General features: G+C 36.2%; 1 protein-coding gene and 2 pseudogenes across 5 annotated transcripts in view; 2 read left to right on the top strand and 1 right to left on the bottom strand.

Annotated features, from left to right (window-relative positions):
* The first annotated feature begins 286 nt into the window (after window positions 1–286).
* LOC308414123 (vomeronasal type-2 receptor 116-like) lies at window positions 287–8293 on the top strand (annotated as a pseudogene). The gene is made up of 4 exons: window positions 287–439; window positions 499–1319; window positions 4819–4942; window positions 7577–8293. The product of its transcript is annotated as a vomeronasal type-2 receptor 116-like (transcript).
* Window positions 8294–12063: 3770 nt separating this feature from the next.
* Window positions 12064–27555, top strand: part of LOC308413591 (vomeronasal type-2 receptor 116-like) — a gene marked incomplete at both ends in the record, with an annotated part of 59366 nt that continues 43874 nt past the window's right edge. For 2 of the 3 annotated variants that reach the window (XM_080908649.1, XM_080908647.1), the window contains 4 exons: window positions 12064–12260; window positions 12666–12954; window positions 20923–21732; window positions 23089–23316. In XM_080908649.1, the coding sequence (XP_080764775.1) occupies window positions 12064–12260; window positions 12666–12954; window positions 20923–21732; window positions 23089–23316 (1524 nt within the window). The remainder of the gene's footprint in view (window positions 12261–12665; window positions 12955–20922; window positions 21733–23088; window positions 23317–27555) is intronic. The other variant, XM_080908646.1, reaches the window with a different exon arrangement.
* On the bottom strand, window positions 17053–17960 carry LOC308413600 (acyl-protein thioesterase 1-like; annotated as a pseudogene). Its single transcript has one exon. The product of its transcript is annotated as an acyl-protein thioesterase 1-like (transcript).

Here is a 27555-nt window from a genome sequence, read left to right as displayed (position 1 = left end):
TACAAAGGCAGATATTCCAACAGTATTTTGGAGCCTTATTCTATAAAGGAGATCTCTGGCATCTTTATGTGGATCGCAACCTGTAGTATATATGATTAGGATATTTTTCCTAAAAGCTAAGACAATAGTATTCATAGAAATTTCCTGTTAAATATTAGAAGTATTTCTGGCTTAAGGCATAATAAATGCCTTTTGAAAATTAGTCAATTATCCCCAAGTTGTAAATATATTAAAATCCCTTCATACATTAAAAACACAGATATCAAGACAGAAGCTGAAGGACAGAATGACAGTTATTATACATGCAAATCCGTTTCATTACACCTTTGTTAAACAGCCATGCTTGCTGTTCCCATTAGAAGAGTATGTGCCAGGCTTCCACATTTGCTCATTTGAATCAGAGATGAGAGGACAAGTCACAGGTAACCACTGTTTGCAGGTAAATATGATCACAGGTTTTTATGTGCACTGCACCTCATGCTGCTCTCTGTGTTGTAGCTCCTTCAGCTGACCTATGGACCTTTCCATTCCATCTTCAGTGATAATGATCAATTTCCCTATCTCTATCAGACGGCACCAAGGCACACATCTCTAGCATTGGCAATGGTCTCCTTCTTACTTTACGTCAACTGGAACTGGGTTGGCCTTGTCATCCCAGATGATGATCAAGGTCATCTAATTTCTCTCAGAGATGAAAAAAGAGAGTGAAAATAGGGGAATTTGCTTTGCATTTGTGAACATATTAGTCTATGTTATTTCAGCTTATTACAAAACTGAACTGTACCACAAACAAATTGTGATGTCATCTACTAATGTTATTATCATTCATGAGGATGCAGTGAGTATTATTGAATTGAGTGAGCTTCAGAATGTGGGAATCTCCAGTTATACAGAGAATAAATATAAAATTTTTGTCACCACAAAAAATTCATTTTCCTGCCAGTAACAGAGACTTAACTCATGGCACGTTCTATGGGACTCTTACTTTTCAACACCACCATGGTGAGATTTCTAGCTTTAAAAATTTTGTACAGAAATTTTACCATCCCAGAAGCAAAGATTTACATTTAGTAATGCCAGATCGGAAGTACTTAACTGATGAATCAGCATCTGACTGTGAAATACTTAAAGACTATAATTCCAATGTCTCACTGGAATGGCTAAAGGAACAGAAGTTTACCATGGTCTTTAGTGATGGTAGTCATAACATATACAATGCTGTGTATGCCGTGGCCCATGCACTCCATGAGATGAATCTGCAACAGGTTGATAATCAGACAACAGACAATGGGGAAGGAGTCAGTTCTCCATGCTTGAAGGTAGAGTTTCTTTTATTGGAGGATGCTGGGTGTTTTTAATTTCATAGTCATTTAGAGACTTTCACATCTGCACTGCTAATGAAATGGGAAATATTTTCCAAAACAGATAGGTTTCTGAACATTTTTTCTAAAGAAAAAGGAAATCTGGTGACTGGTATAAATGTGAATGGAATAATGAGGGGCAGGGTATCAATGACATTTGGGGTTTCATTTGCATTTGTGTGTGTGTTAAATTAATTTTGTTCATAACTTCTGTTAGTTTGTGTCTCTGTTGAGTTCCTGTTTACATGATCTGTCCATTGATGAGAGTGGGGTATGGAACTCTCCCACATTATTGTGTGATGTGCAATGTGTGCTATGTGTGCTTTGAGCTTTAATAAGATCTCTTATTTAAATGTGTGTGCCCTTACATTTGGATCATAGATGTTCAGAACTGAGAGTTCATCTTGGTGAATTTCTCTTTGATGAGTATGACATATCCTTCCTTATCTTTTTTGATAACTTTTGGTTGGAAGTCAATTTTATTTGATATGAGAATGGCTACTCCAGCTTGTCTCTTTGTACCATTTGTTTGGAAACCTTTTTCCAGCCTTTACTCTAAGATAATGTCTGTGTTTATTGTTGAGCTGGGCTTCCTGTATGAAGAAAATGCTGGGTCCTTTTTAACTATTCAGTCTGTTGGTCTATGTCTTTTTATTAGGGAATTGAGTTCATTGCTGTTGAGAGATATAGGGACCAATGATTGTTGTTTCCTTTTATTTTTATTGTTAGAGGTGAAATTGTATATGTGTGGCTGTCTTCTTTTGGTCTAGTTGAAAGAAGATTACTGTCTTGGTTTTTCTAGAATGTACTTTCTCCACTTGTCTTAGAGTTGTCTATCATCCTTTGTATGGCTTGATTTTGAAAAGATATTGTGTAAATTTGGTTTTGTTATAAAATATCATTGTTTTTTCATCTATGTTAATTGAGAGTTTTGATGGATATGGTTGCCTGGGATGGAATATGTGTTCTTTAATGATCTGTATGACATCTTCTCAGAATCTTATAGCTTTCATAGTCTCTGTTGAAAAGTCTAGTGTGATTATGATAGGTCTGCCTTCATGTGTTACTTGACTTGTTTCTCTTAATGCTTTTAATATTCCTTCTTTGTTTTGGTTATTTAATGTTTTGACTATGATGTGAAGGAATGAATTTATTCAAGGGTCCTATATAATTTGAGTTCTGCAGGCTCCTTTTATGTTTATAGACTCTTTTCTTAAGGTAGAGAATTTTCCTTCTGTAATTTTCATGAAGGTATTTACCGGCCTTTCAGTTGGGAATCTTAACTCTCTTCTATACTTTTATCCTATAAGATTAATCTACTCATCCTGTCCTGGATTTCCTGGATGTTTTGGGTTAGAACCTTTTTGCATATTGTATTTTCTTTGACTGTTGTGTCAATGTTTTCTATTGTATTTTCTGCCCCCGAGATTGTTTCTTTGATCTCTTGTATTCTTTTGGTGATGCTTCTGTCCATGACTCTTGATCTCTTTCCTAGGTTTTCTTTATCCAGGGTTGTCTACCTTTGTGATTTCTTTATTGATTTTTTTTTTCTATTTTTAGATTCTGGATGGTGTTGCTCAATTTCTTCACCTGTTTCGCTGTGGTTTTCTGTATTTCTCTATGGTTCTCTATGGGATTTCTCTGTCATGTATTTCTGTATAGAATTTGTGTGTGTGTGTGTGTGTGTGTGTGTGTGTGTGTGTCCCCTCTTCGAGGGCTTCTACCTATTTACCTGTGTAATTCTGTATTTCTTATATGGAGTTATTAATCCCTTCTTAAACCCCTCTAACATCAGCATGAATTGTGGTTTCAAATCAGAATCTGTCTTTCTTGGTGTATTGGGGTATCCAAGACTTGCTGTGCTGCAGGAACTGGCTTCTGATGATGCCACATGCCTTGGCTTCTGTTGCTTAGGTTCTTTGATGTGCCCGTCACCATCCATTCATCCCTGGTGTTAACTTCTTTTGCTCAGCCTGACAATGTTTTGTCCCTTCTGTACCCCTGTGTGTCAGCACTACTGGAGAACCAGCTCTCTGCTAACAGTGTCTGAATACAGAGAGCTGGGCACAGGGTCAGCTCAGTATGCAGACAGAAACTTGAGGAATCCAGTCCCAAAGTGCTTTTTGATTCCTGTGTTCTGAAGGTTCCAGGCAGCTCCCTCAGAGCAGAAGTCGTGGTCTTAATTGTGCTTTCAGGTATGTCAGCACTTCCCAGAGACCAGATTTTTCATGCGTGGTCTGCATACACAGAGCTATAGCACAGAGTCAGCATTTCCTGTCTTCCAAGATTGAGGCTGCATAGGTCTGAAAATCTCTATCTCTTTTGTGACAGACAGTATGCCCTATATTGTGTTTCCTATGCCAGCCATATGTAATATGAACACTCTAGCTTAAAATAAAATAAGGTACGAAAATATGCCCATTATCCTTATTCTAACATAACATACTCTTAAAAATATTGCAAAGAGTTGACACAAATATGATGAAAATCATAGGTAACAAAAGGAAAAAAATATACTCTGATCTTCATTGGGAATATTAATCTACTGAAAATTCATGGTGAGATTCTGTTTCAACAATAGGAAAAAGCATATGAAAGATTCTTCAAAACTTCAATTAACGTTAAAAAACCTAATTTTTATTTAGGTTTTTCCAGTATTAGCAGCCAGTGTACATCATTTTGACCTCATGTAACACTGGATATTTAAGGGCACTATACATCAATTTATCATTTGCAACTTATTAAACCAGTGTCTGTATATTCCACTTTTTTGTATACAATGTTTTATACTTTCAATGCTAATTTATTCCAGATAATATTTCCTACCAGTGACTGAAGGGCATATTTTTCTTTTTTCAAATGTTTTCAAGTAGTAACTTGCTTCTCTGTTGCTTTAAATAAACTTTGATCATGAGCAGTGTGAGGAGGAAGGGGTGATTTGTCATATGGATGTGACTTATATTCATAGAAAGACAAGGGTAGATATCTAGAGAGAGGAACTAAATCATAGATTTTAATAGAACACTACTTCCTGGTTCTACTGTCCACAGTGAGAATGGGCATTCCCATATCAATTACCAATTAAGAGAATGTTTCAGTGTTATTTGGACAGACAGTTTTTGATGAGAATATATTTCAAAGTTCCCTCGGTCTGTTTACAGTACTTAGTGTCAAATTGAAAATAATTAACTAAAAAACCATTAAATTGCAACCTCTGTAGATTTTGCACACAACTCACTATCAGCTCTTTTTCCAGAGTTAGTAGATGTTCAGAAATGATCCAGTATTTTTTTCAGTGTATTTCCAATATTCATGTACTCCTTAAACAAAGGACAAGGTGAACTGTTCATCAGTTACTATACATAAAATAAGCTTATTGAAATTTTAGTGTGCTAATATAAAACATAAAAGAAATAGCTAAATCTCAATAACCACCTGAGTCTAATTTCCTCCTCAGATGCTCTCCTCTGTGTGCAGTGCAGATTGTAGTCCTAGATTCAAAAGAATCTAGAAGGAGGGAATGGCAGCCTGCTGTTTTGTTTGCAGCCCTTGTAGTGAAAATGAAATTTCTAATGAGACAAGTGAGTGTTTCCTGCTCTGATAAACTTTGCAAATATATATTCCTCTTGTACCAGACTGAGATGATGATGACAACTAAAAGGCCAATGAAATATTAAATATATAACTTGTATAATTTACTAGTTATATATATATATAATATATATACATATATGCATGTGTGTATGTATGAATTATCAAAAATTTGTTGATGAAAAACTAAACAGACACTCACACTTTGTTGTTTAACCCACACATTTACTCTGCCAATTAATGAAAGTTTAAGTTTTCACAAAGAAATACTTTAGAAAATGAAACTGATAATTGAGGGAATTCTCCACCAGATTAGTTCAATAATTAATCTATTGTAATTCTACATATATTAGATTCAGTTACAATATTTTAAAAGGAATTTAGTCATATTTCATGAATATATCTGTCCTACATAAAATTAGGCACTACATGTACATATAGGAATCTCCTGGGAACCAAAAATAATGTAGAATTTACTTTACTAAATCATGAGACTACTAGTTACTAAACCCCCATAAAATTATGGACAACATGTACATATATGAATCCCTGGGAAACAAATATAATAGAGTCTACTTGTCTAAATCATGAGAATGCTAGGTACTAAACACATGTTCTCTGTAAGATTAATACAGAAGAAGAAAATTTTTGCAAATGCATGTATTATTCAGAGGACCATTTTCAAAGCCAAGTTTGATGTGAGTCCAGAAAGTAAAGGATAGGGGTTGACTGATGATGTACAATATAATAAGAATGTCATATTCAGCATATTACATACAATGCCCATTATTAAAATAATTAATTTGGGTTGACAAATGCCAAAAATTTGCCACTCATTCTATATAATGAATTACAGTTCTTAAAAGATATGTCATGTGTGTTTTGCGGTTCAACAGTTAAATCATTTGTTGCTAAGGTTTACAAGCTGAGCTCATACCAAGATGCATTGAAACAAGGAACCTACTCAAGAGATGTCTTTTGAAGTTATGCATTCTAACATACACTACGCTCGAAAATAATTTTTAAAATTACACTGAAATAGATTAATATTTACAACAATGAATTCCACAAATATTATGTAATAATTACATTAAATGCTTACATATGTGGGATGTGTAAGACACGTTCGATACACGTACAAGCAAATAATACTCCTGAATGCACATTTACATGCACTTGTGAGACACCTGACGTGGCTGATGGGTCTGAACTCAGGTTCTCTTAGAACAGAATGTTCTATTCATACCTAATACTACTTCGTAGTCTTTTAGACAATTTATCAAATAATAGCTCTCCACAAATCACTGCTCTAGAGAAGAATTCTGAAAACCGACAAAGCACATCAACATTTCCTGAAATGACATAAATATGAAGTGAAACTACAATCAGTTCATATTGTGGCCATGATCAGGATGACAACTTAGGAATGGGGTACTATTGCTTAAACAAAGTATCTGGGTTACCACTCTTACTGGTGAATTCCTCTGTTCTGTTTCTCATTCTGTTTGTCAATAGTGATTTCATCTCTGAGTGCATTCACAGACACCGAGTCCCCTAGGAATGGAGATGAGGGAAGGATGAAAGTGCTCAGACTCCAAATGAAGAATCGAGGTGAAGGACTTCTTACTAAAAAGTATCTACAGTTGTCTTTTTCCCCTTCAGTGCTAATATTACTGCATCTCATGAACAATAACCAGAATATTTTTTTAAATTTTTTTAAGATTTATTTATTTCATGTATGAGTACACTGTTGCTGTCTTCAGACACACCAAAAGAGAGCATCAGATCCCATTACAGATGGTTGTGAGCCACCATGTCGTTGTTGGGATTTGAACTCAGGACCTCTGGAAGAGCAGCCAGTGCTCTTAACCTCTGAGCCATCGCTCCAACCCCCCAGAATATTTTTTTTACTTGCTGCGAGATGATATTCTGAGGGCTTATTTCTTTAATATTTTCAAGTTTTCAAATATTAATACTATATTGCCTCTCATTTTGTGCCTTTTTCCAATATGTTAAGACAATTATGATAAGAAATTGTAAATTCAATTGTTACAGTCACATAAACAAACACATACATGGAGCCTACCTGTCCATTTTAGTGTTTTTTCTATGTCAGCGAGATTGAGCAATAAACTCTCTGGTACCTATTACAGGTCTTGTCCCAGTAGAAGTCAGAGTCTCAATGGGTCACAGGGACTGAAATAATAGAACAGTCATTGATCTCAGGAAACAGTCTAGGGCTTTGTATTTATAAACTGTACCCAACCCTAATGTTGATTATGAACGTATCTTCTCTGAATTCAATAATCTACTGGATATGAATTTAGAACTAACAGATGCTTTAGGAAATTTTTGCATTCTGATCACATTATAAATGATATAATCAACAAGTTAAAAAGAAAAATAATTGCTTCGTTTGATTTTCCCATAAATCCTTATGAACATTAAAAATTTAAAGCAATGCTGAGCAGCAATGTCTTTCAAATGTATTCTCATTATCAAAGGCCACTATGCCAACACTAAACACAACAAATGCCTTCAGAAAGATGTGATCTTTCTAAGCTATGAAGACCCCTTGGGGATGGCTCTTGCCTTACTAGCCTTCTGCCTCTCTGCATTCACAGCTCTGGTACTTTGGGTCTTTGTGAAGCACCATGACACTCCTATTGTGAAGGCCAATAACAGAATCCTCAGCTACCTATTGCTCGTGTCACTCATGTGCTGTTTTCTGTGCTCCTTTTTCTTCATTGGCCATCCTAACAGAGTAACCTGTATCTTACAGCAAATCACCTTTGGGATTGTATTCACTGTGGCTGTTTCCACACGTCACAGACCCAGAAAGAAAGTTGAGAAACTTCCTGGTATCAGGGACTCCCAACTACATTATTCCCATATGTTCCCTATTTCAGTGTATTCTGTGTACAACCTGGATAGCAGTTTCTCCTCCCTTTGTTGATACTGATGAGCCCTCTGAGCATGGCCACATCATCATTGTGTGCAACAAGGGCTCAGTTACTGCGTTCTACTTTGTCCTGGGATACTTGGCCTGCCTGGCCCTTGGAAGCCTCACTGTGGCTTTCTTGGCCAAGAAACTGCTTGACACATTCAACGAAGCCAAGTTCTTGACCTTCCGCATGCTAGTGTTCTGCAGTATCTGGGTCACCTTCCTTCCTGTCTACCATAGCACCAAGGGCAAGGTCATGGTTGCTGTGGAGATCTTCTCCATCTTGGCATCTAGTGCAGGGATGCTTGGATGTATCTTTGCACCAAAGATCTACATCATTTTAGTGAGACCAGACAGAAATTCTATACAAAAGATCAGGGAGAAATCATATTTCTGAACAAATATTTCAGGAATTCTGTCAAATGTAAAGTTGGAACCTACCCACTAAATATTGGGTTAAGTGCATGTTTGTAGTTTTAGAATCTCTATCACTGGTTCCTCTAGTGATGTCTGGAAATGTAATATCTGCTGATGTAGTATGCATTGTCCATAAAATCTTCCTTTTATTCACTTGCTTGGTTTTCTTTTGGAGTACAAAAATTTTCAAGTTATTATTAAAAGTTTAGTCATCATGTTGCTTTCATGGAGATTGTCCCTCATAATATCTTCCAAGAAAAGGTGATATAGCTTATATATATATATATATGAGCTCGTATTGTATGTGGGTTACAGGACAGACCCGGCCACACTTCGATACCATCGATCAGACGAAACCATCACTCAGACCAGCTAAGGAATCAACAAAGATGAAATCAGAACACATTCACTGGCTTCATTAGGACTACACACATGACAGAATACTGACTGGTTTTTCAGCTGCTCTTCAAGCTATTGGCCCATAGTCCAAGGAGGAAATAGTCTTTCTCTGCTCCCAAATAGAAACATACTATATCCAACTGTGGAAAGAAGCTGGGATCCTTATGGTCAAATTAGGGAATAATAGTTGGTAGAAGCTGAGGAGGAGGGTGACCCTAGGGGAGCACCAGCAGTCTTTTTCTTTTTTTAACAACTTTATTTTACAAAACAAAGATAAATGTACAGATTTTAAGCATTTTTGCATAAAATTATACAATACATTTTTATCAGTAGTTTTTTCCGATTTTAAAATAATTTTTATATAAAACTGTATGAATATATTTTTAGTCAGTACTTGATATTTTTAAAGGTTTGATAGTATGCACTGAAAACTTAATAGTTACAATGAGCATAAAGTACATGTAAAGCAAAATGTAACATGGAAATAGTCAAGTTTTCTTGTTGTATAAAGATTTGTTTGTTTTGTTTTATTTTGTTTTCTTTATTTCTTGGTCTTCATGCAGTCTGTGAGTTGTTTCTGGGGCAGTGCGAGCCTCTGGGGTTAGCATCCCAATATCAGTGACTGCATATTATGTCTGTTCTTTTGTGACTGGGTTATCTCAGAATGATATTCTCTAGATGCAGCCATTTTCTTAAGAATTTGGTCAAGTCATTGTTTCTGGTGGCTGAGTAGTATTCCATTGTGTATATGTACCACTATTTTTGTATCCGTTCATCTTCTGAAGGACATCTGGGTTCTTTCCAGCTTCTGGCTATTATAAATAGAGCTGCTATGAACATTGTGGTGCATATAACTTTGTTGTGTACTAAGGTGTCTCTGGGGTATATGCATCTAGAGAATATCATCTTGAGTGAGATAACCAAGTCACAAAAGAACAGACATAATATGCAGTCACAGATAGTGGGATGCTAACCCCAGAGGCTGGGACTGCCCCAGAAACAACTCACAGACTGTGTGAAGTTCAAGAAAAAAAGAAAACAAAACTAACAAAAAAACTCATTATGCTCAATCCTTACACACCAAGAAAACTTTGACTAATTCCGGGTTACATCCTGTTTTACATGTACTTTTTGCTCATTGTAACTAGTAAGTTTTAAATGCAGAGTATCAAACCTTAAAAAAAAAAAAAAAAAGAAAAGAAAAAGAAAAAGAAAAAAAGAGCCAAGCACTGACAAAAATGTATTTTTATACATTAAAAAAGAAAAAGAAATAAAAGACTGCCTCACATGGGGATCCATCCCTTATGAAGCCACTAATCCCATGCATTATTGCAGATGCCATCTAGTTCTTCCTGCTAGAACTCTGATATGGTTGCCTCCTCGAGGCTCTTCAAGAGCAAAACTGATATAGTGGAGAATGCTTGTAGCTAACCATGGAACTGAACACAAGGACTCCAATGAAGAAACTACCGAAATGACGGAAGGAGCTGAAAGGATCTGCAACCCTATGGGAAGAACAAACTTACTAACTACCCAAAACCACCATGGCTCCCAGGGACTAAAACATTAACCAGTAAGTTCAAATGGAGAAACCGTAGCCCCAGGTGCATATGGAGCATAGGTAGCATTCTCTGGCATCTATGAGAGGAGAGAAATTGGTCCAGGGAAGGCTCCTATTCCAGTGTAGAGGAATGCCAAGGTGCTGGGAAGGAAGAGGGTAGTAGAGAGATGGAGGGCCTTTATGGAGGTAATATGATGACGAAGGGGGCGGTGAGACTGGGGGAGAGAGTATAACATGTAAATGTAAATGCAGAGAATATTCAATAAAATAATGCAAAAAAGAAAGGAAGTCCTACTTGAAGCTAGGCTTCAAGCAACATCTGTCCCTTTGAGTAGTGCTGCTTTTCAGCTCCCGTTGTTAACAGCAGATGGCCAGTGATTTCCTCTCTAACCTAAATATACCTTCCATTTGGATGAGTCAGTTGCCATTCATCTACTTGCTTTATACCTCCCAGAATTCTACTTTTGTCTCATTTCCTTGACCTTTAATCTTTCTTGGCATTTTAATTAACTTTTTGCATATTTACTACAATCAAGAGGAAATAGATTGCACTTATTTCAATAAATCCTTTCCAAATTAAAAACAAACAAACAAGACCCATCACTTCTGCAATGTACAATGAGCAAAAACTATGTAGGAAAACAAAGATAATGAAGAATGGATGGGTCAGTGCATGTTATTAAATTAAAAAATAATCCTGAGGATCAGAGAGGAAGATCATGGTTTGGAATCCAAATGTTAATATTACTTTCTCATTAGTGTAGAAGGTAGAGTCCCTGAGAGTAAACCACCAACCAAAGAGGGGGGATCTATGCCTCCATCTGGATATGTAGCTTTATCTTCCATATCTGCTGAAAGGGGAACCCTCCGTCCTGTGAAGGCTCACTGATGCAGGGTAGAGGAATGTTATGGTGCTAAGGCAGGAATAGGTGGGCAGGTAGGGGAGCACTTCATAGAGGGCAGAGAAAGGGGAATCGGGTGTTTGTGGAGAAGAAAGTGGGAACAGGATAAAATGTAAGATGTTATTATATAAAAACAATAGAATGAAGAGAAAAGAAAGCACACAGCATGGCATTCTGTCTGGATCTTGTTGAACCTTTTAAACACAATCTTTATCATGCAAATTAACTGTGGATCTGTTAAGAACTGTATTGTATAATTTTTGATAAAACAGGATTTAATATATTTCTAAATTGGTCTGTTTATGATTCTCAAAACACTGGAAACACAGGCCTCAATTAATCTGTGCTTGTGACTCTTGTGACATATTCCATACACTTCATAGTCTGTGACACTCCCTGACTATAAACATGTCCTGCCTCTCTCTGACTTGTACATTGTAATACATTTTGCTGTGTATCTAGAGATTCTCTGCTTGTACTATTACTAATGTCTCATAGGAATCATCTGATATAATCCACTGACATCATTTCTAATCTTGTTCATATAATCACCTTGTTGAAACAACGAAAGGACCAAATATGAACAAAAGAGCTTCCTTCCAGGCATCAAAATCATGAGTGATGTCACAGAGTCTGAGAAGTTTTTATTCTCCTAAGTGTTTACCTATCCTTGTTTATTACATGGGCTGTGGAGACCAGCTGCAGAGCCGCAGGGAAGAAAGTGTTTTAATATTTCTCCAGGGCTCAGGAACAACTTGAAAAACAAATGAATCATGAGTATGCAACTAACATTTCCTTTGCCCAGAGAAATAAAAGCTGTTAGAGATTTGATGTGCTGATATGCATGGCACTTCACGATCCATTCTGCACAGATTTCAGATAGGAAATATGTTCATTTTGATGATAATCTTCTCCCTCCTCAACATTCCACTTCTCATGGCAAATGTCGTTGATCCCAGGTGCTTTTGGAGAATAACTTTAAACGAGGTCAAGGATAAGTACTTGGGACCAACTTGTTCCTTCATCCTTGGAGCAGTTCAGAAGCCTATGGAGAAAGAAGTTTTTAACCAGACTCTGAATGTCCTGTAAGTGCATTTATATTATTCCTTGTAAATGTACATTTCCTAAGTGCTCTGAAGATGCAGATTAGGCAAATCCTTGAATCTTCCCTCCTGTAGCTAAGTCTGAAGAACAAAAAACAAGCTTAATACTTTTACACATTCAATCCAATCTTCTCCTTTTTATTAATGCAATATAAAATTTTCTTTTCTTAGGTGGCACCTGACCTAAAGCCTAGAAGCTAAGGTATACAGGACTGTGTACATGGATCCTTCACATAAAGCCCTCCTCATAACAGTTTATGTTGCACTCTAGACAGTAATGACTTATTGAAATTGGTCACATTTTTCCTGTACAGGACAGTGCATCTATTGAGTACAAGTGATCATACCTAGACATCTGTCCACAATAAACACTGTTCTCTTTTACAGAGAAACAACTAAATACCACAAATATGCTTTGGCATTAGCCTTTACAGTGGATGAAATCAACAGGAATCCTGACCTTTTGCCAAATATGACTTTGACTATAAAATACACTTTGGGCCACTGTGATGGATATACTCTAACACCTGTACTATATGGCTATAATGGAACACATATTCATATGCCTAATTATATATGTGATGAAGAAACTATGTGTTCATTTCTGCTTACAGGACCTGATTGGAGGATATCCTTATATTTGGGGTTATACCTGGACATCTTCATATCTCCACATGTGAGTTTTCCTAGGCCAGGAATTCTTAAAGTCACGTCTCTTTGTGGGAATTTGATATCAATTAAGAAATCAGTGGATGAGACTGGATCCATGCTTATGTCAATATATGCAGTTCCATAGTACTTACTAATCAGAGACATGATAGGCCTTTTGCTAGGGGCCACCTCCAGAAGTTGACAGTTTCTAGAAAGGAGAGATAGAGGAGGTCATGAAGAATTGAGTCTGGCTTGGTGGTAGAGAGAATCTTAGAGCCTTGACAGACTAGCATTCAGAGTTTTATTCATAGAAATCTCAATAACCAGAGATTTATTCATGTCAATCCAAAACATAGAAAATATTACTTCTGTCCCCAGATATGTGTTATCTTGGTCATATGTTTAGATTATCATTGGTAAACCATGAAATAACAGAGTTATCACTTACAATCATGGATCACTTACACTCATGGAGCTGTTAAAAGTTTAGTTATCAGTGATAAACTATAATGGAACAGAATTTTATTTACAATTTTTCTCAATAAACCAACTTTTAAGTATCTAGTGTATTTTTTGCAAAGGCATGGCAGACTAATCTTAAACTGGCAGCTCATGATATTTTAGTGGCACTGGATATAATGAAAACCTCCATTGCAGTCTGTTGAGTTAGACATTTTACTACCAGTGAATATATTACTGACCATTAATGTACTGAGTGCCAACTGTCCGAAGAAACACTGGCAAAAATTTCAATAACGTACTGGTATAGTTATTATAAGTCATTTTATTTTATAATTAATGATATTTCAAATGTTCATGGAAATTATTGCTATATTTTACCTTGTTTTTCTTTTGTTTCCTCATCATAAGATACAAGAGTGGACTTTCATAAGTGAACATTTCTTTTAAACTTTACTTTAACAAACAAAGATAAAAGAAAAAAAATTTAAAGATTTTGGCATAAATGTATACAAATACATTTTTGTCAGTGCTTGGCTTTTTTTTTTTTTCTTTTTTTAAGGTTTGTTACTCTGCATTAAGGTCTTACTAGTTACAATGATCAAAAAGTACATTTAAAACAGGATGTAACCCAGAATTAGTCAATGTTATCTTGGTGTGTAAGGATTGAGCATAATGTTTTATTCTGTTTGTTTTGTTTTGTTTTCTGTTTTTCTTGAGCTTCACACAGTCTGTGTGTTGTTTCTGGGACAGTCCGAGCCTCTGGAGTTAGCATCCCACTATCAATGACTGCATATTATGTCTGTTTTTTGTGACTGGGTTACCTCACTCAGGATAATATTCTCTATATGCAACCATTTTCTTATGAATTAGGTTAAGTCATTGTTTCTGATAGCTGAGTAGTACTCCATTGTGTAAATGTACCAAAATTTTTGTATCCATTCATCTACTGAAGGACATCTGGGTTCTTTCCAGCTTCTGGCTATTATACAAGGAGCTGCTTTTAACATTGTGGTGCATGTATCTTTGTTGTATATTGGAGTGTCTCTGGGGTATATGCCCAGAAGTTGAATAGCTGGATCTTCAGGTAGTAATATGTCCAATTTTCTGAGGAATCGCCAGACAGGTTTCCAGAGTGGTTGTATAAGTTTACAACCCCACCAACAGTGGAGAAGTGCTCCTCTTTCTCCACAACCTCACCAGCATCTGCTGTCATCTAAGTTTTGGATCTTGGCCAAGCTGACTGGTGTGAGGTGGAATCTCAGGGTTGTTTTGATTTGCATTTCCCTGATGGCTAAGGATGTTGAGCACTTCCTTAGATGTTTCTCAGTCATTCCATATTCCTCAATTGAGAACGTTTTGTTTGGCTCTGTAACCCAATTTTTAATAGTGTTGTTTGATTCTCTGGTGTCTAGCTTTTTGAGTTCTTTGTATACCTTGGATATTAGGCCTCAATCTGATGTGGAGTTGGTAAACAACTTTTCCCATTCTGTTGGCTGCCATTTAGGTTTCATGAAAATGTCCTTAGCCTTACAGAAACTTTGCAATCTCATTAAGTCCTATTTGTTAATCTTTGACCTTAGAGCTTGAGCCATTGGTGTTTTCTTCAGAAAATTTTCTCCTGTGCCTATGTGTTCTAAGGTTTTCCCTACTTTCTCTTCTAATAGTTTCAGTGTATCTGGTTTAATGTGGAGATCTTTGATCTACTTCACTTGAGCTTTGTACAAGGAGATAAGAAAGGGTCTATTTTCATTCTTTTGCATGCTGAGTGCCAGTTGGACCAGCACCATTTGTTGAATAGGGTGTCCATTTTCCATTGAATGTTTACAGCTCCTTTGTCAAAAATCAGGTGACCATATACGTGAGGGCTCATTTCTGGATTTTCTATTCTATACATTTGATCCACGTGCCTATTTCTGTACCAGTTCCATGCAGTTTACAGCACAATTGCTGTGTAATATAGCTTGACGTCAGGGATAGTGATTCCCGTAGATGTTTTCTTGTTGTTGAGGATGGATTTCACTATTCTAGGTATTTTGTTATTCCAGATGAAATTGCGCATTGTTCTTTCCAACTCAATGAAGAACTAGTTTGGAATGTTGATGGGGATTGCATTGAATCTGTATTGCACTGAATTGCTTTTTGTAGCGTGGCCATTTTTAAAATGTTGATCTTTCCAATCCATGAGCATAGGAGATCTTTTCATTTTCTGAGATCTTCCTTGATTCTTTTTTTTTTTTAAGCCAAAATTAAATTTTATTTCACATTGATAGAAACTGTGAAAAACATGACATTTTCCCACATTACAGCACACAAATTTAACGGAATATTTCTTACCCCAAATAAATCTTTACAGATAGAATAACTGAAGTATATTTATGTTCTTCAAAGTAAAGCAAAATAGTAAATGATTGTTTGAAATTGTTTTAAATCCAGACATAAGCATTTGGCCTTACTGTCAACATTCTATCCAGGACATACCAAATGATCTCCATCAGTTAGCACCTGTTTATAAAGATGCTTCTTCTTGGTCGGTTGGAAAACAGCAGGGAAAGCAACCGTTCTGAAATAACCTTAATTTTTACAACATATTCAATTGTGTGGTAACAGTTATAAATATGGGTTTTATATATGTGAGTTCTAACCAGTCCTTATTACCCATGAATTAAATAATTTTCACCAGTATTTTGAATATGTAGATGATTTAAAATCATAATTATTATTTTAATGTTTGCACAGGAGACTGATTATCAAAAGCTCCTTTACTTAAGATGAAAATTTCTAATTAGTATGTTACCCAGATAAAAATAAAACAAAACTTTGATTGTTCATTTTGAACAGTATTTGGTTTTAAGCATAACATGTACAGAAAATGTAAACTTAAACTCTGCTATAAGATGTTTAAGAAATTATATTTTAAACTCAGTCACAAGTATTTCTAAACATGCCAAGATATTATTTACCCTTTTAAGTTTTTTTTTTTACAGAAAAATAAAACCACAGAATTATTACCAGGGCTGAAGATTCTCATAACTCTACAGCCTAAAGGTGCAGTTATTTGAAATATGTAAGCTTAAGTAATGTTTGGTTTCTTTTCACATTACCTATATTGGAAATACTGTATGTCTGTGTTTAAGAATGTCAATATAATATATGTGGACAGATTTTTTTTTAATGACAGGCAATATTAGTTTTCTGTGGAAAATCAAAAAAGAACCTATTTTTTTTTTCTCTTGAGGAGAAAAATTACATACATGGGGGGGGGGGGAAAGCCTGGTCCCCAATAGAAGGGCCATCAATTGAAGAGAGCGGTTTTACTTTCTGACACTTAAAAGCATTGTCCCTGTTATTAGGGATAATGTAATACCATGGGATTTGTAGGTATTACAGTAACGTATGTATGAACACAAACCAAAATACACACACTGCATGGTGACTGAACACCTGTGGGGTAAAACTGTAGTCTAACTCAGAGAATTAAGAAGTCACTTACATCTTAGCAGCTTGTTTAGACCTGAACAAATTTTCAGAGAGTATAGTAATTTTTAAATGATGTAATAAATTCTGCTGTGTTATCTTATTTTGTTAAATGAATGACAAAGAAGCAAGTTGCTTCACTTACCTACTGCAATACTAGTATATTCTGAACCATATAATACAAATATATGCATAGAAACTTAAAAGGATCATACATTTCCCATGAGGGCAACAGCATTTACTCTGTATCATTGATATGTATTTGCAAAACATTTTAACACTGCAAACATTAGAAGTTTTATGATCAGTCATGGGAAAAGGTTTATACTCTTATTACTGTGATGCTGGTGAGCTTCTACTCAAGGCCTCTTTGTGACATCAGTCGATTGGAGGTAGGAGCTTATCAATGAAGTGCTTGACATCCATCATTTCCTGCTGGCACGAGCTGTGCATCAGGCCTTCGTAGATTTTGAAGGTGACATTGGCTGGATTTACCAATGCCTTCAGTCTTTCAGCAGTAAGAGAACCAAACATTAGGGGAACTAAAGCGTGACAATCCCCATGGCATTGGAGCACAGAAATATCTCGGTTAGCACTATTGATAGGCCCCTGTGAAAACGAAGCCCGAAGTGGAAGCCAGCAACTGAGTGCAGTGACACCAGCCAGTTTCTGCTGTGTGGTGAGAGCGGTGTATAAAGACAAGGCGCCTCCCTGAGAAAATCCTCCCAAAATAATCCTGTGAGAAGGAATGCCATTCTTCACTTCTTGATCTATCAAGGCTTTTACAGTTTCTGCTGCCTGTTTAATTCCAGATTCATCCTCCTAGGAATCTGGTGAAAGTCCAATAATATCAAACCAAGAAGGCATCGCCATATTCATATTTAATGTGACTGGCATAACAGGCGCATGTGGACAGATATATTTGATGTGGGAACTTTTGATACCTGCAAAGGCTTCTGCCCATCCGTGCCCAGTATCTCCCAATCCGTGAAGGAAAATAACCGCGGCGGTGGCCTTCCGGGCGGCGGGCACAACGGCGGGCATCGGGGCGGACATGTTGTTGCCGCACATCCACCGGCTGGCGGACTGCGCGTCGGAAGCCCCTTGATTCTTTCTTTAGAGGTTTGAATACAGGTCCTTCACTTGCTTAGTTAGAGTCACACCAAATTATTTCACAGTTTTTGTGACTATTGTGAAGGGTATCTTTTCCCTAATTTCTTTCTCCACATGTTTGTCCTTTGAATATAGGAAAGCTACTGATTTGTTTGAGTTAATTTTATATCCAGCCACTTTGCTGAACTTGTTTATCAGCTGTAGAAGTTCTCTGGTGGAATTTGTGGGGTCACTTAAGTACACTATCATGTCATCTGCAAAGAGTGATGTTTTTACTTCTTCCTTTTCTATTTGTATCCCTTTGATTTCTTTTTGCTGTCTAATTGCTCCATCCAGGACTTCCAGTACTGTGTTGAATAGGTAGGGGAAAGTGGGCAACCTTGTTGAGTCCCTGATTTGAGTGGTATTTCATCAAGTTTCCCACCATTAAGTTTGATGATGGCTGTTGGTTTGCTGTATATTGCTTTTATAATTTTTAGGTATAGAGCTTGGATTCCTGTTCTTTCCAGGACTTTTATCATGAAGGGGTGTTGAATTTTGTCAAATGCTTCCTCAGCATCTAGTGAGATGACCATGTGATTTTGTTCTTTGAGTTTGTTTATATGGTGGATTACATTGATGGATTTCATTATATTAAACCATCCCTGCATCCCAGGAATTAAGCCTACTTGGTCATGGTGAATGATTGTTTTGATGTGTTCGTGGATTCGGTTTGCAAGAATTTTGTTGAGTATTTTTGTGTCAATGTTCATAAGTGAGATTGGTCTGAAGATCTCTTTCCTTGTAGGGTCTTTGTGTGGTTTAGGAACGAGGGTTATTGTAGCCTCAAAAAATGAGTTAGGTAGTATTCCATCTGATTCTATCTTTTGGAATAGTTTGGAGAGTATTGGTTTTACGTCCACAATAACTATCTGATAAAATTCTGCACTGAACCCATCTGGACCTGGGCTTTATTTGGTTCAGAGACTTTTGATGATTGATAGTTTTGCTGGGTATAGCAGCTTGGGCTGGCACTTGTCTTCTCTTAGGGTCTGCATGATGTCTGTCCAGGTTCTTCTAGCTTTCATAGTCTGTTGAGAAATTGGGTGTGATTCTGATTGATCTGCCTTTATATGTTACATGACCTTTTCCTTTTACTGATTTTAGTATCTTTCTTTGCTTTGAGCACTTGGTGTTTTGACTATTATGTATCAGGAGGAATTTCTTTTCTGGTCCAACCTATTTGGAATTCTGAAGGCTTCTTTTATGCTCGTGGTCATCTCATTTTTAAGGGTAGGGAAGTTTTCTTCTACAATTTTGTTGAAGATATTTACTCTGCCTCTTAGTTGATATTCTTCTCCCTCTTCTATTTTTATTATCTTTAGGTTTGGTCTTCTCATTGTGTCCTGGATCTCCTGGACATTTTGGGTTAGGAGCTTTTTGGTTTTTGCATCTTCTCTGACTGTTTTGTCTATGTTTACAATGTTGTCTTTGGCCCCCGAGATTCTCTCTTCCATCTCTTGTAGTCTATTGGAAATGCTTGCATCTGTGACTCCTGATTTCTTGTTTAGGTTTTCTACCTCCAGAGTTGTCTCTTTTAGTGTTTTCATATTGTGTCAATTTCCATTTTAAATTCCTTCTTCCATTACTTCATCTCTTTGGTTCTCTTTTCCTCTAGTTCTTTGAGTTCTTTGAGTGTTTTTCTTGTTTCCTCTTTAGAAGCTTCTGATTCTTTTTGCTTTTCCTCCCGTTCTTGTTTAAGGATCTTTATCATCGATTTGAGGTGTGATTTTAGGTCTGCATCTTCTTTTTATGGAGTGTTTGGCATTCCTCTGTTTGCTCTGATGGGAGAGCTGGGTACTGGTGTTGTCAGGTTGTCTTGGTTTCCTTGGAATATGCTCTTTCACTTTCCACTTGCCATCTTGTTTTCAGTGATATGTTCTTGCCTTTCCCTTGTACCTGGTCTGTGTCCCTGGATCTCCGCTGGTCCAGGTGGCGGATGGTCTGAGTTCTGTCCTATGCCCCAAAGCTGCTGGGTGGGAACAGAGGTTCCAATGCTGGATTCATGGTCCCTGGATCAGTCAGGGCAGCGGTGTGCTTTCATGCGCACTCGGCAGAGATCTCTCTGCCCCCTGGCTACTCAGATAAACTTCTGACCAGGCCTCATAAGTGAACTTTTTATGAGGGAAGGGTTTGGTGGTTCTGATCTACTTCTTTCATATTTTTACACATGATTTTTTTTCCTTCATTATAAAACACTTCATTTGAAGGAAATAACCCCATCCAATCTAACTTTGTTCCTCTGTATTTTCCTCAAGAGTTACAAATTATGAGTTCTACATAATTGCCCCCAAAATACTTGGGTATTTAGTAGGATGTTTTTAAATCTGTTCTGCTGTTAACAGTTTAGGCTGGCAAAACTTGTTTACAATTTTATTTTACTTTGTTCATTTTTCTCTTTCCTGCGTGGGTACAAGGCAGATAATCCCACAGTATTTTGGAGCTTTGTTCTAAAAAGGAGACTCTGGCATCTTTATGTGCATCACAACCTGTAGTATACATGATTCGGATATTTATCTTAAAATCTAAAGCAGTAGTATTCATAAAAATTTCCTGATAAATATCAGAATTATTTCTGATTTAAGTCATAATAAATGCCTTTTAACAATAGTCAAATATCCTCAAGTTGTAAATATATTAAAATCCCTCCAAACTTGAAAAACACAGATATCAAGACAGAAGCTGAAAGACAGAATGGCAGTTATTGTAACATGCAAATACATTTTGTTTCACCTTTCTTAAACAGCCATGCTTGCTGCTCTCATTAGAAATATGTGCTAGGCTTCCACAATTGCTCATATGAATCAGAGATGAGAGGATAAGTCACAGGTAATCACTGTTTGCAGTTAAATATGATCACAGGTTTTTATGTGCACTGTACCTCATGCTGTTCTCTGTGTTGTAGCTCCTTCAGCTGAACTATGGACCTTTCCATTCCGACTTCAGAGATAATGAACAATTTCCCTTTCTCTACCAGATGGCCCCAAGCCACACATCTCTAGCATTGGCAATGGTTTCCTTCTTACTTTACTTCAATTGGAACTGGGTCGGCCTTGTCATTACCTATGATGATCAAGGTCATCAGTTTCTCTCAGAGATGATAAAAGAGAGTGAAGATAAGGGAATTTGCTTTGCTTTTGTGAACATATTAATCTATATTATTTCAGCTTATGACAAAACTGAACTGTTCCACAAACAAATTGTGATGTCATCTACTAATGTTATTATCATTCATGGGGAAGCAGACAGTATTATTGAATTGAGCTTCAGAATGTGGGAATCTCCAGTTATACAGAGAATATGGGTCACCACAAAACAATATAATTTCCCTACCAGTAACAGAGACTTAACTCATGGCACATTCTATGGGACTCTTACTTTTCTGCCCCACCATGGTGAGATTTCTAGCTTTAAAAATTTTGTACAGACATTGTACCATCCCAAAAACAAAGATTTATATCTAGTAATGCCAGATTGGAAGTACTTTACCAATGAATCTTCAGCATCTGACTGTAAAATACTAGAGGAGTCTACATCCAATGTCTCACTGGAATGGCTAATGGAGCAGAAGTTTAACATGGTCTTTAGTGATGGTAGTCATAACATATACAATGCTGTGTATGCCGTGGCCCATGCACTACATGAGATGAATCTGCAACAAGTTGATAATCATGCAACAGACATTGGGAATGGAGTCATTTCTTCATGCTTGAAGGTAGAGTTTCTTTTGTTGGATGATTGTTGTTGTTTTCAATTGCATAGTCATTTAGAGATTCTCAGATGCCTACACTTAGTGAAATAGGAAATATTTTATAAAATAGATAGGTTTCTGTACATTTTTCATAAAGAAAAAGAAAATCTAGTGACTGGTATGAATGTGAATGGAAAAAGAATCTTCAGGGTATCATTTGTGGTTTCATAATGAGCACCTGAATAACCGTCAGCATATTCTCATATTGGATATAGAGGCTTTCCTCTTGAAATTTCTTCATGATGGGAAGATGAGTTTTTGTATTTATTTGTCAATTATAAGAAAATTATTTTAAGGAATGCTTTTCTTTAGGTGTCTCCAGTTATTCTGCCCCAATGTAGGCTCTGTGGAGCATACTTGGTTTTCTCAGAGTAAGTAAACAAGAAATAGTGTTGGTATTCAGTTTCATCTATAGATGTGTGAATTTATCTTTCTTAATGAGTAAATGTATATGTTTTACTCTTTCTGTGTATCTGTGTTTATATTTGTGTTTTTTTACATATATGTTTACCTTTCTATATAACTGTGGAAGTAAGAAACAATGTTGTTCTATGTATGACTTTGTTTTATAAGCATGTTTATGTATGCACATTTATTTCTTTGTCCATTTATTTGAGTATTTTTCTTTGTATACCAACTTAAATATTTTGTGTGTCTATGTGTTCATTTGTATTTGTGTTTACTGTACTGTGGGTGTGTTTGCCTATATTTTTTTGTGTGTGTCTTTCCCTTGGCCTTCCTGCATTACTGTCATTAGGTTTGAGTATAAATATCGCTGTGTCTCAATATCATTCTGGACTGGTGCTTATATATTTATGCATCTTCCCATGTTTCACTGTGAATGTGTGTTTGTGTATTTGATTGTGTGTGTACATGTTTTTGTGTGTGTGCCAGTGTATGTAATTTGTGTTATGTATCTATGTTTTTATGTGAGTGCCTATATAGCTTTCTTTTTGTCAGATTATTTACATATATGTGTCAACATTTATGTACATTTGTGTGTAAAAAATTGTATAGCTGTATTATATGTGTGACTCAGAAAACATGTGAGTGGTTCTCTGTGTTTATTTGTCGGTGTGTGTTTGTGTATGACTGTTTGTGTGAGTGTGCTGCATATCTGTGTTTGGTTCTGCATTTTTTTTTTGTTTGACAGTCTCTCTGAGTGGACTGAAATTCTTGGAATATTATCATTTCATTTCCTTTGCTTATTTTATGATTTTTCTTTCATTCTTTAAATGATGTTGCCATTTCTAAGTCATCACAATCCATTGTGTGCCTTGAAGGAACATACTACAGTATAGAATGATCCTTGTCTTTCAGGTAAATTCCTTTCTGAGAAAAGTCAACTTTACTAATCCTCTAGGGGACAGGGTGATTATGAAACATAGAGAAACACTGCAGGAAGAATATGACATTTTTCACATTTGGAATTTCTCACAACATGTTGCGTTTAAGGTGAAGATAGGACAGTTCAGCCCATATTTTCCACATGGTCAACTCCTTCGTTTGTCTGCAGGAATGACTGAGTTGGCCACAGGACATAGAAGGGTGAGTGTATGCTAACTTTTTGATTCAAAATACACAGCAGTAAACATATTGAAATGAAATATATTGTCACATTAGGAACCAATTCCTACGCTCCTGTATTAGGTTTCTGTTTCTTGGGTCATACTTTTACTAATTTTTTGAAGACTTCATACATGCATAAAATATACTTTTGTCATATCAAAATCTTTTTCCAAAATTTAATAATTACAAAATTGTTTTTTTACCATCGTTTGATGTTCTTTCCTTTAAACTAAACAATATTCTCTTCCTTATTACACAGTAATGTCCTCCATTACCACACACCTCTGGAACCAATGTTGATATGGGTGAGGTTAATGTTACAGCTATGAAATACTAAGTGTCCCGATTGCTAACTACTGTTATTATACACAAAATGTCATACCATAGAATAGAAGGACACTTACAAAATTCATTAATGAACACAATTACAGAAACTCATATTCACAGAAAATCAGTTTTACATAAACTTGAAGAACTCCTTCACACTTGTCAGTGAGGTAAACAAAAGGTCAAACAAAGGAACGCACAGACCACACTAGAACCCAAAGAAATGACTATTAAAAACACATCAGAATCGGCAATAACCACAACCAGACAAAGGTGGCAAATAATTTTCAGTTATAATTAAATACTTTAGTAACAGTCTCAAAATGAAATCAAAACAAGGCTGATTTATTTTTTAAGACATTTCTTGGTTGCATGCAAAGAATATAGAGGCTCATTCACATAGAAGAGAAAAACTTTTCTTTATAAAAGAAGTGGAAATAAATATAACGTACGATAACAGGGAATAAGGTAAATTAAAGAAAATTTTCTTTGATAATTCTGTAAGATTCATTCCTGACAAAAACACGTACCATAAAAACAGAACATACAACACAAAATTCAGTCTCTGGGCAAAGAAAGAATTTATTCCAGGAATGCAAGTAAGGTTCAACATTTGCACACCCATTAAGTGTAAAACACCACACAACACAGAATTACATGATTTTCTAAGAGTGTCCAGAAATGGCCCCCCTTTTTATCAGTTTGAAAGTTGTTTCGTTCTTTATGTATGATTTTATATATTTCTATGTAATATATGGTTACATTTCTCACAATGGAATTCTTTGAAATAAATGATTATTTTGTTCTAAATTCAATAGAAAGGTGTTGTATTAAAATTCAACTTACAAATCATCAACTCCACTGAGAATTATTTCAATCTTCTTGTATATGTTGAGGCCTGTTCTGTAACCAATTGTATGTTCAGTTTTAAAGAAGGAACCATGATGTGGTTAGAAAAAGGTGTATTCTATTGTTTTAGGATAAACGTGTATATATGTGTATACTATATACATATTTGTGTGTGTGTGTTAAATTCGTTTTGTTCATAACTTGTCAGTTTCACTAAGTCTCTGTTTAATTTCTGTTTCCATGATTTGTCTATTGATGAGAGTGGGGTGTGGAAGTCTCCCACATTACTGTGTGACGTGAAATGTGTGCTTTGCGATTAAGTAAGATTTCCTATATGAATATAGGTGCCCTTAAATTTGGAGCATAGATGTTCAGAATTGAGAGTTCATCTTGGTGAATTTCTCTTTTATGAGTGTAAAATTTCCTTTCTTATTTTTTTTTAATAACTTTAGTTGACAGTCAATTGTATTTGATATTAGACTGTCTACTTCAGCTTCTTTCTTGAGACCATTTACTTGGAAAATTGCTTTCTACCCTTTTACTCTGAGGTAGTGTCTGTGTTTGTCATGGAGGTGTGTGTCCTGTATGCAGAAAAGAGGCTGGGTTCTTTTTACTTATCCAGTCTGTTGGTCTATGTCTTTCATTAGGGAATTGAATCCATTGATGTTGAGAGATATTAGGGACCAATGATTGTTGTTTCCTTTAATTTTTATTGCTAGAGGTGTAGTTGTGTTTGTGTGGCTGTCTTCTTTTGTGTTAGTTGAAAGAAGACACTCTCTCACCTTTTCTAGGGTGCAGTTTCTTTCCTTGTGTTGGGGTTTTCCATCTGTTAATTTTTGTATGCCTGGATTTTTTAAAGATATTGTGTAAATCTGGTTTTGTTATAAAATGTTTTGTTTTCTTTTTTGTCTTTTTCATTATATCCTCTGTATTTACATTTGAGATGTTATCTCTTTACACAGCCCTGCTTACATCTACCTTTCCCTCCATTTGCCTTCACACAGGTGCACTCTCTCATAATCACCCTCTCTACCCCATTGCCTTTGCATTCCCCATACATAGGGAAAACATGTCCTCCCTGGAACCAAAGCCTCTTCTCACATTGATGACAGACACTTCTCTCTTCAGCTACATTCCAAACTGAATCAATAGGTGCACAAAGGTTAGAGATTTACTCCATGGAAGATTTGGAGAGTTTGCTTTGTTGATACTGTTGTTCTTCCCATGAGGTTGCAACCCTTTTCAGTTCCTTAGGTCCTTTCTTTAGCAACCTCATTGGGTCCCTGAGTTCAGAGATGGTTAGCTGCCAGCATCCTCAGCTGTACCCATATGACTCTAGCATAGTTCCTTAGGGGCATGTCTGACTGGTTCCTGGCAGTAAGTACTTTTGGGGCTCAGCTATTGTTCTTGGATTTGGTGACTGCACATGTGGTGGATCCTAAGGTGAGTAGGCTTCTGAGTGATCTTTTCTTCAAACCCTGATCCTCTATTTGACCTTGCATTTCTTCCCATGAGAGTTTTGTTCTGTTTTCTAAGATGGACTGAGGCATTCCCACTTTGGCCTTCCTTCTTTTTGAGCTTTGTAATGTTTATGAATTGTTTCTTGGGTATTGCTTATTCAGACCTTTCCGGGGTAGTATCCTCTTATCAGTAAGTACATACCATGTGTGTTCTGTTGTGATGGGGTTACCTCACTCAGGATGTCAATCTCTAGTTCTATTCATTTGCCTATAAATTTCATCAAGTCATTGTTTCTAATAGCTGACTAGTACTCCATTGTGAAAATGTACCACATTGTCTGGGTCCTTCATCTGTTGATGGATATCTGGGTCTTTTTGGCTTCAGGCAATTATAAATAAGGATGATTTAAACATAGTGGAACATTTGTTCTTGTTATATGTGGGAGAATCTTTGGGGTATATGTCCAGGAGTGCAATAGCTGGATTTTCAGGTAGCAATATGTCCAATTTTCTCAGGAACCACAGACTAATTTCCAGAGTTGTACAATCTTACAATCACACTAATAATGGATGAGTGTTTCTCTTTCTCCACATCAACCCCAAAATCTTCTGTCAACTGAGTGCTTTTATCTTTGCCATTCTAACTGGTATAAGATGGAATTTCATGGTTGTTCTGATATTCATTTTCTGATGACTAGGAATGTTGAGCATTTATATCTTGAGATGATTGACAGACATTTTGTATGCCTCAGCTGAAAATTCTTTGCTTAGTTCTGTACCCTATTTTTAATAGGATTATTTGATTCTCTATTATCTAGCTTCCTGAGGTTTTTTTCTTTTTCTTTTTCTTTTTCTTTTTCTATATTGGATACTAGCCCTCAATCAGATGTAGAATTGGTAAGATACTTTCCCAATCTGTTGCCTGCCATTTTGACTTCTTTACAGTGTCCTTAGCCTTATAGAAACTTGGCAATTTCATGAAGTACTATTTGTCAATTCTTTATCTTAGAACATAAGTCATTGTTATTCTGTTCATATTTTTTTTTCTGTGCCCATGTTTTCTAAGCTCTTCCTACTTTCTCTTCTAATACTTTCAGTGTACCTGGTTTTATGTGAAGGCCTTCGATGCACTTGGACTTGAGCTTTGTATAAGGAGTTAGGAAACGATTGATTTTCATTCTTCTACATGCTCATTGTCAGTTGAACCAACGCCATTTGTTGAAGAGGCTATGCTTTTTCCATTGGATGTTTTTACTTATTTTTTCAAAGATCAAGTGAACATAGGTGTGTTGGTTCATTTCTGGGTCCTCAATTCTGTTCTATTGATCTACCTGCCTATCTCTGTACCAATACCATGAAGTGTTTACCACCATTGCTTTGTAATATAGCTTGAGATCAAGATGAAAACTCCCCCCGAATTGTTTTTATTCTTGAGAATAAATTTCACTATTCTAGGGTTTTTGTTATTCCAGATGAACTTGCAAATTGCTCTTTCTAACTCTGTAAAGAATTAAGTTGGAATTTTATTGGAGATTGCATTGAGTCTGTAAATTGCTTTTGGAAAGATAGCCATATTTAAAAT

Source organism: Micromys minutus (genome assembly GCF_963924665.1).
Source record: "Micromys minutus genome assembly, chromosome: 32".
Taxonomy (NCBI): Eukaryota; Metazoa; Chordata; class Mammalia; order Rodentia; family Muridae; genus Micromys; species Micromys minutus.
This window is presented reverse-complemented; position numbering and strand designations above follow the sequence as displayed.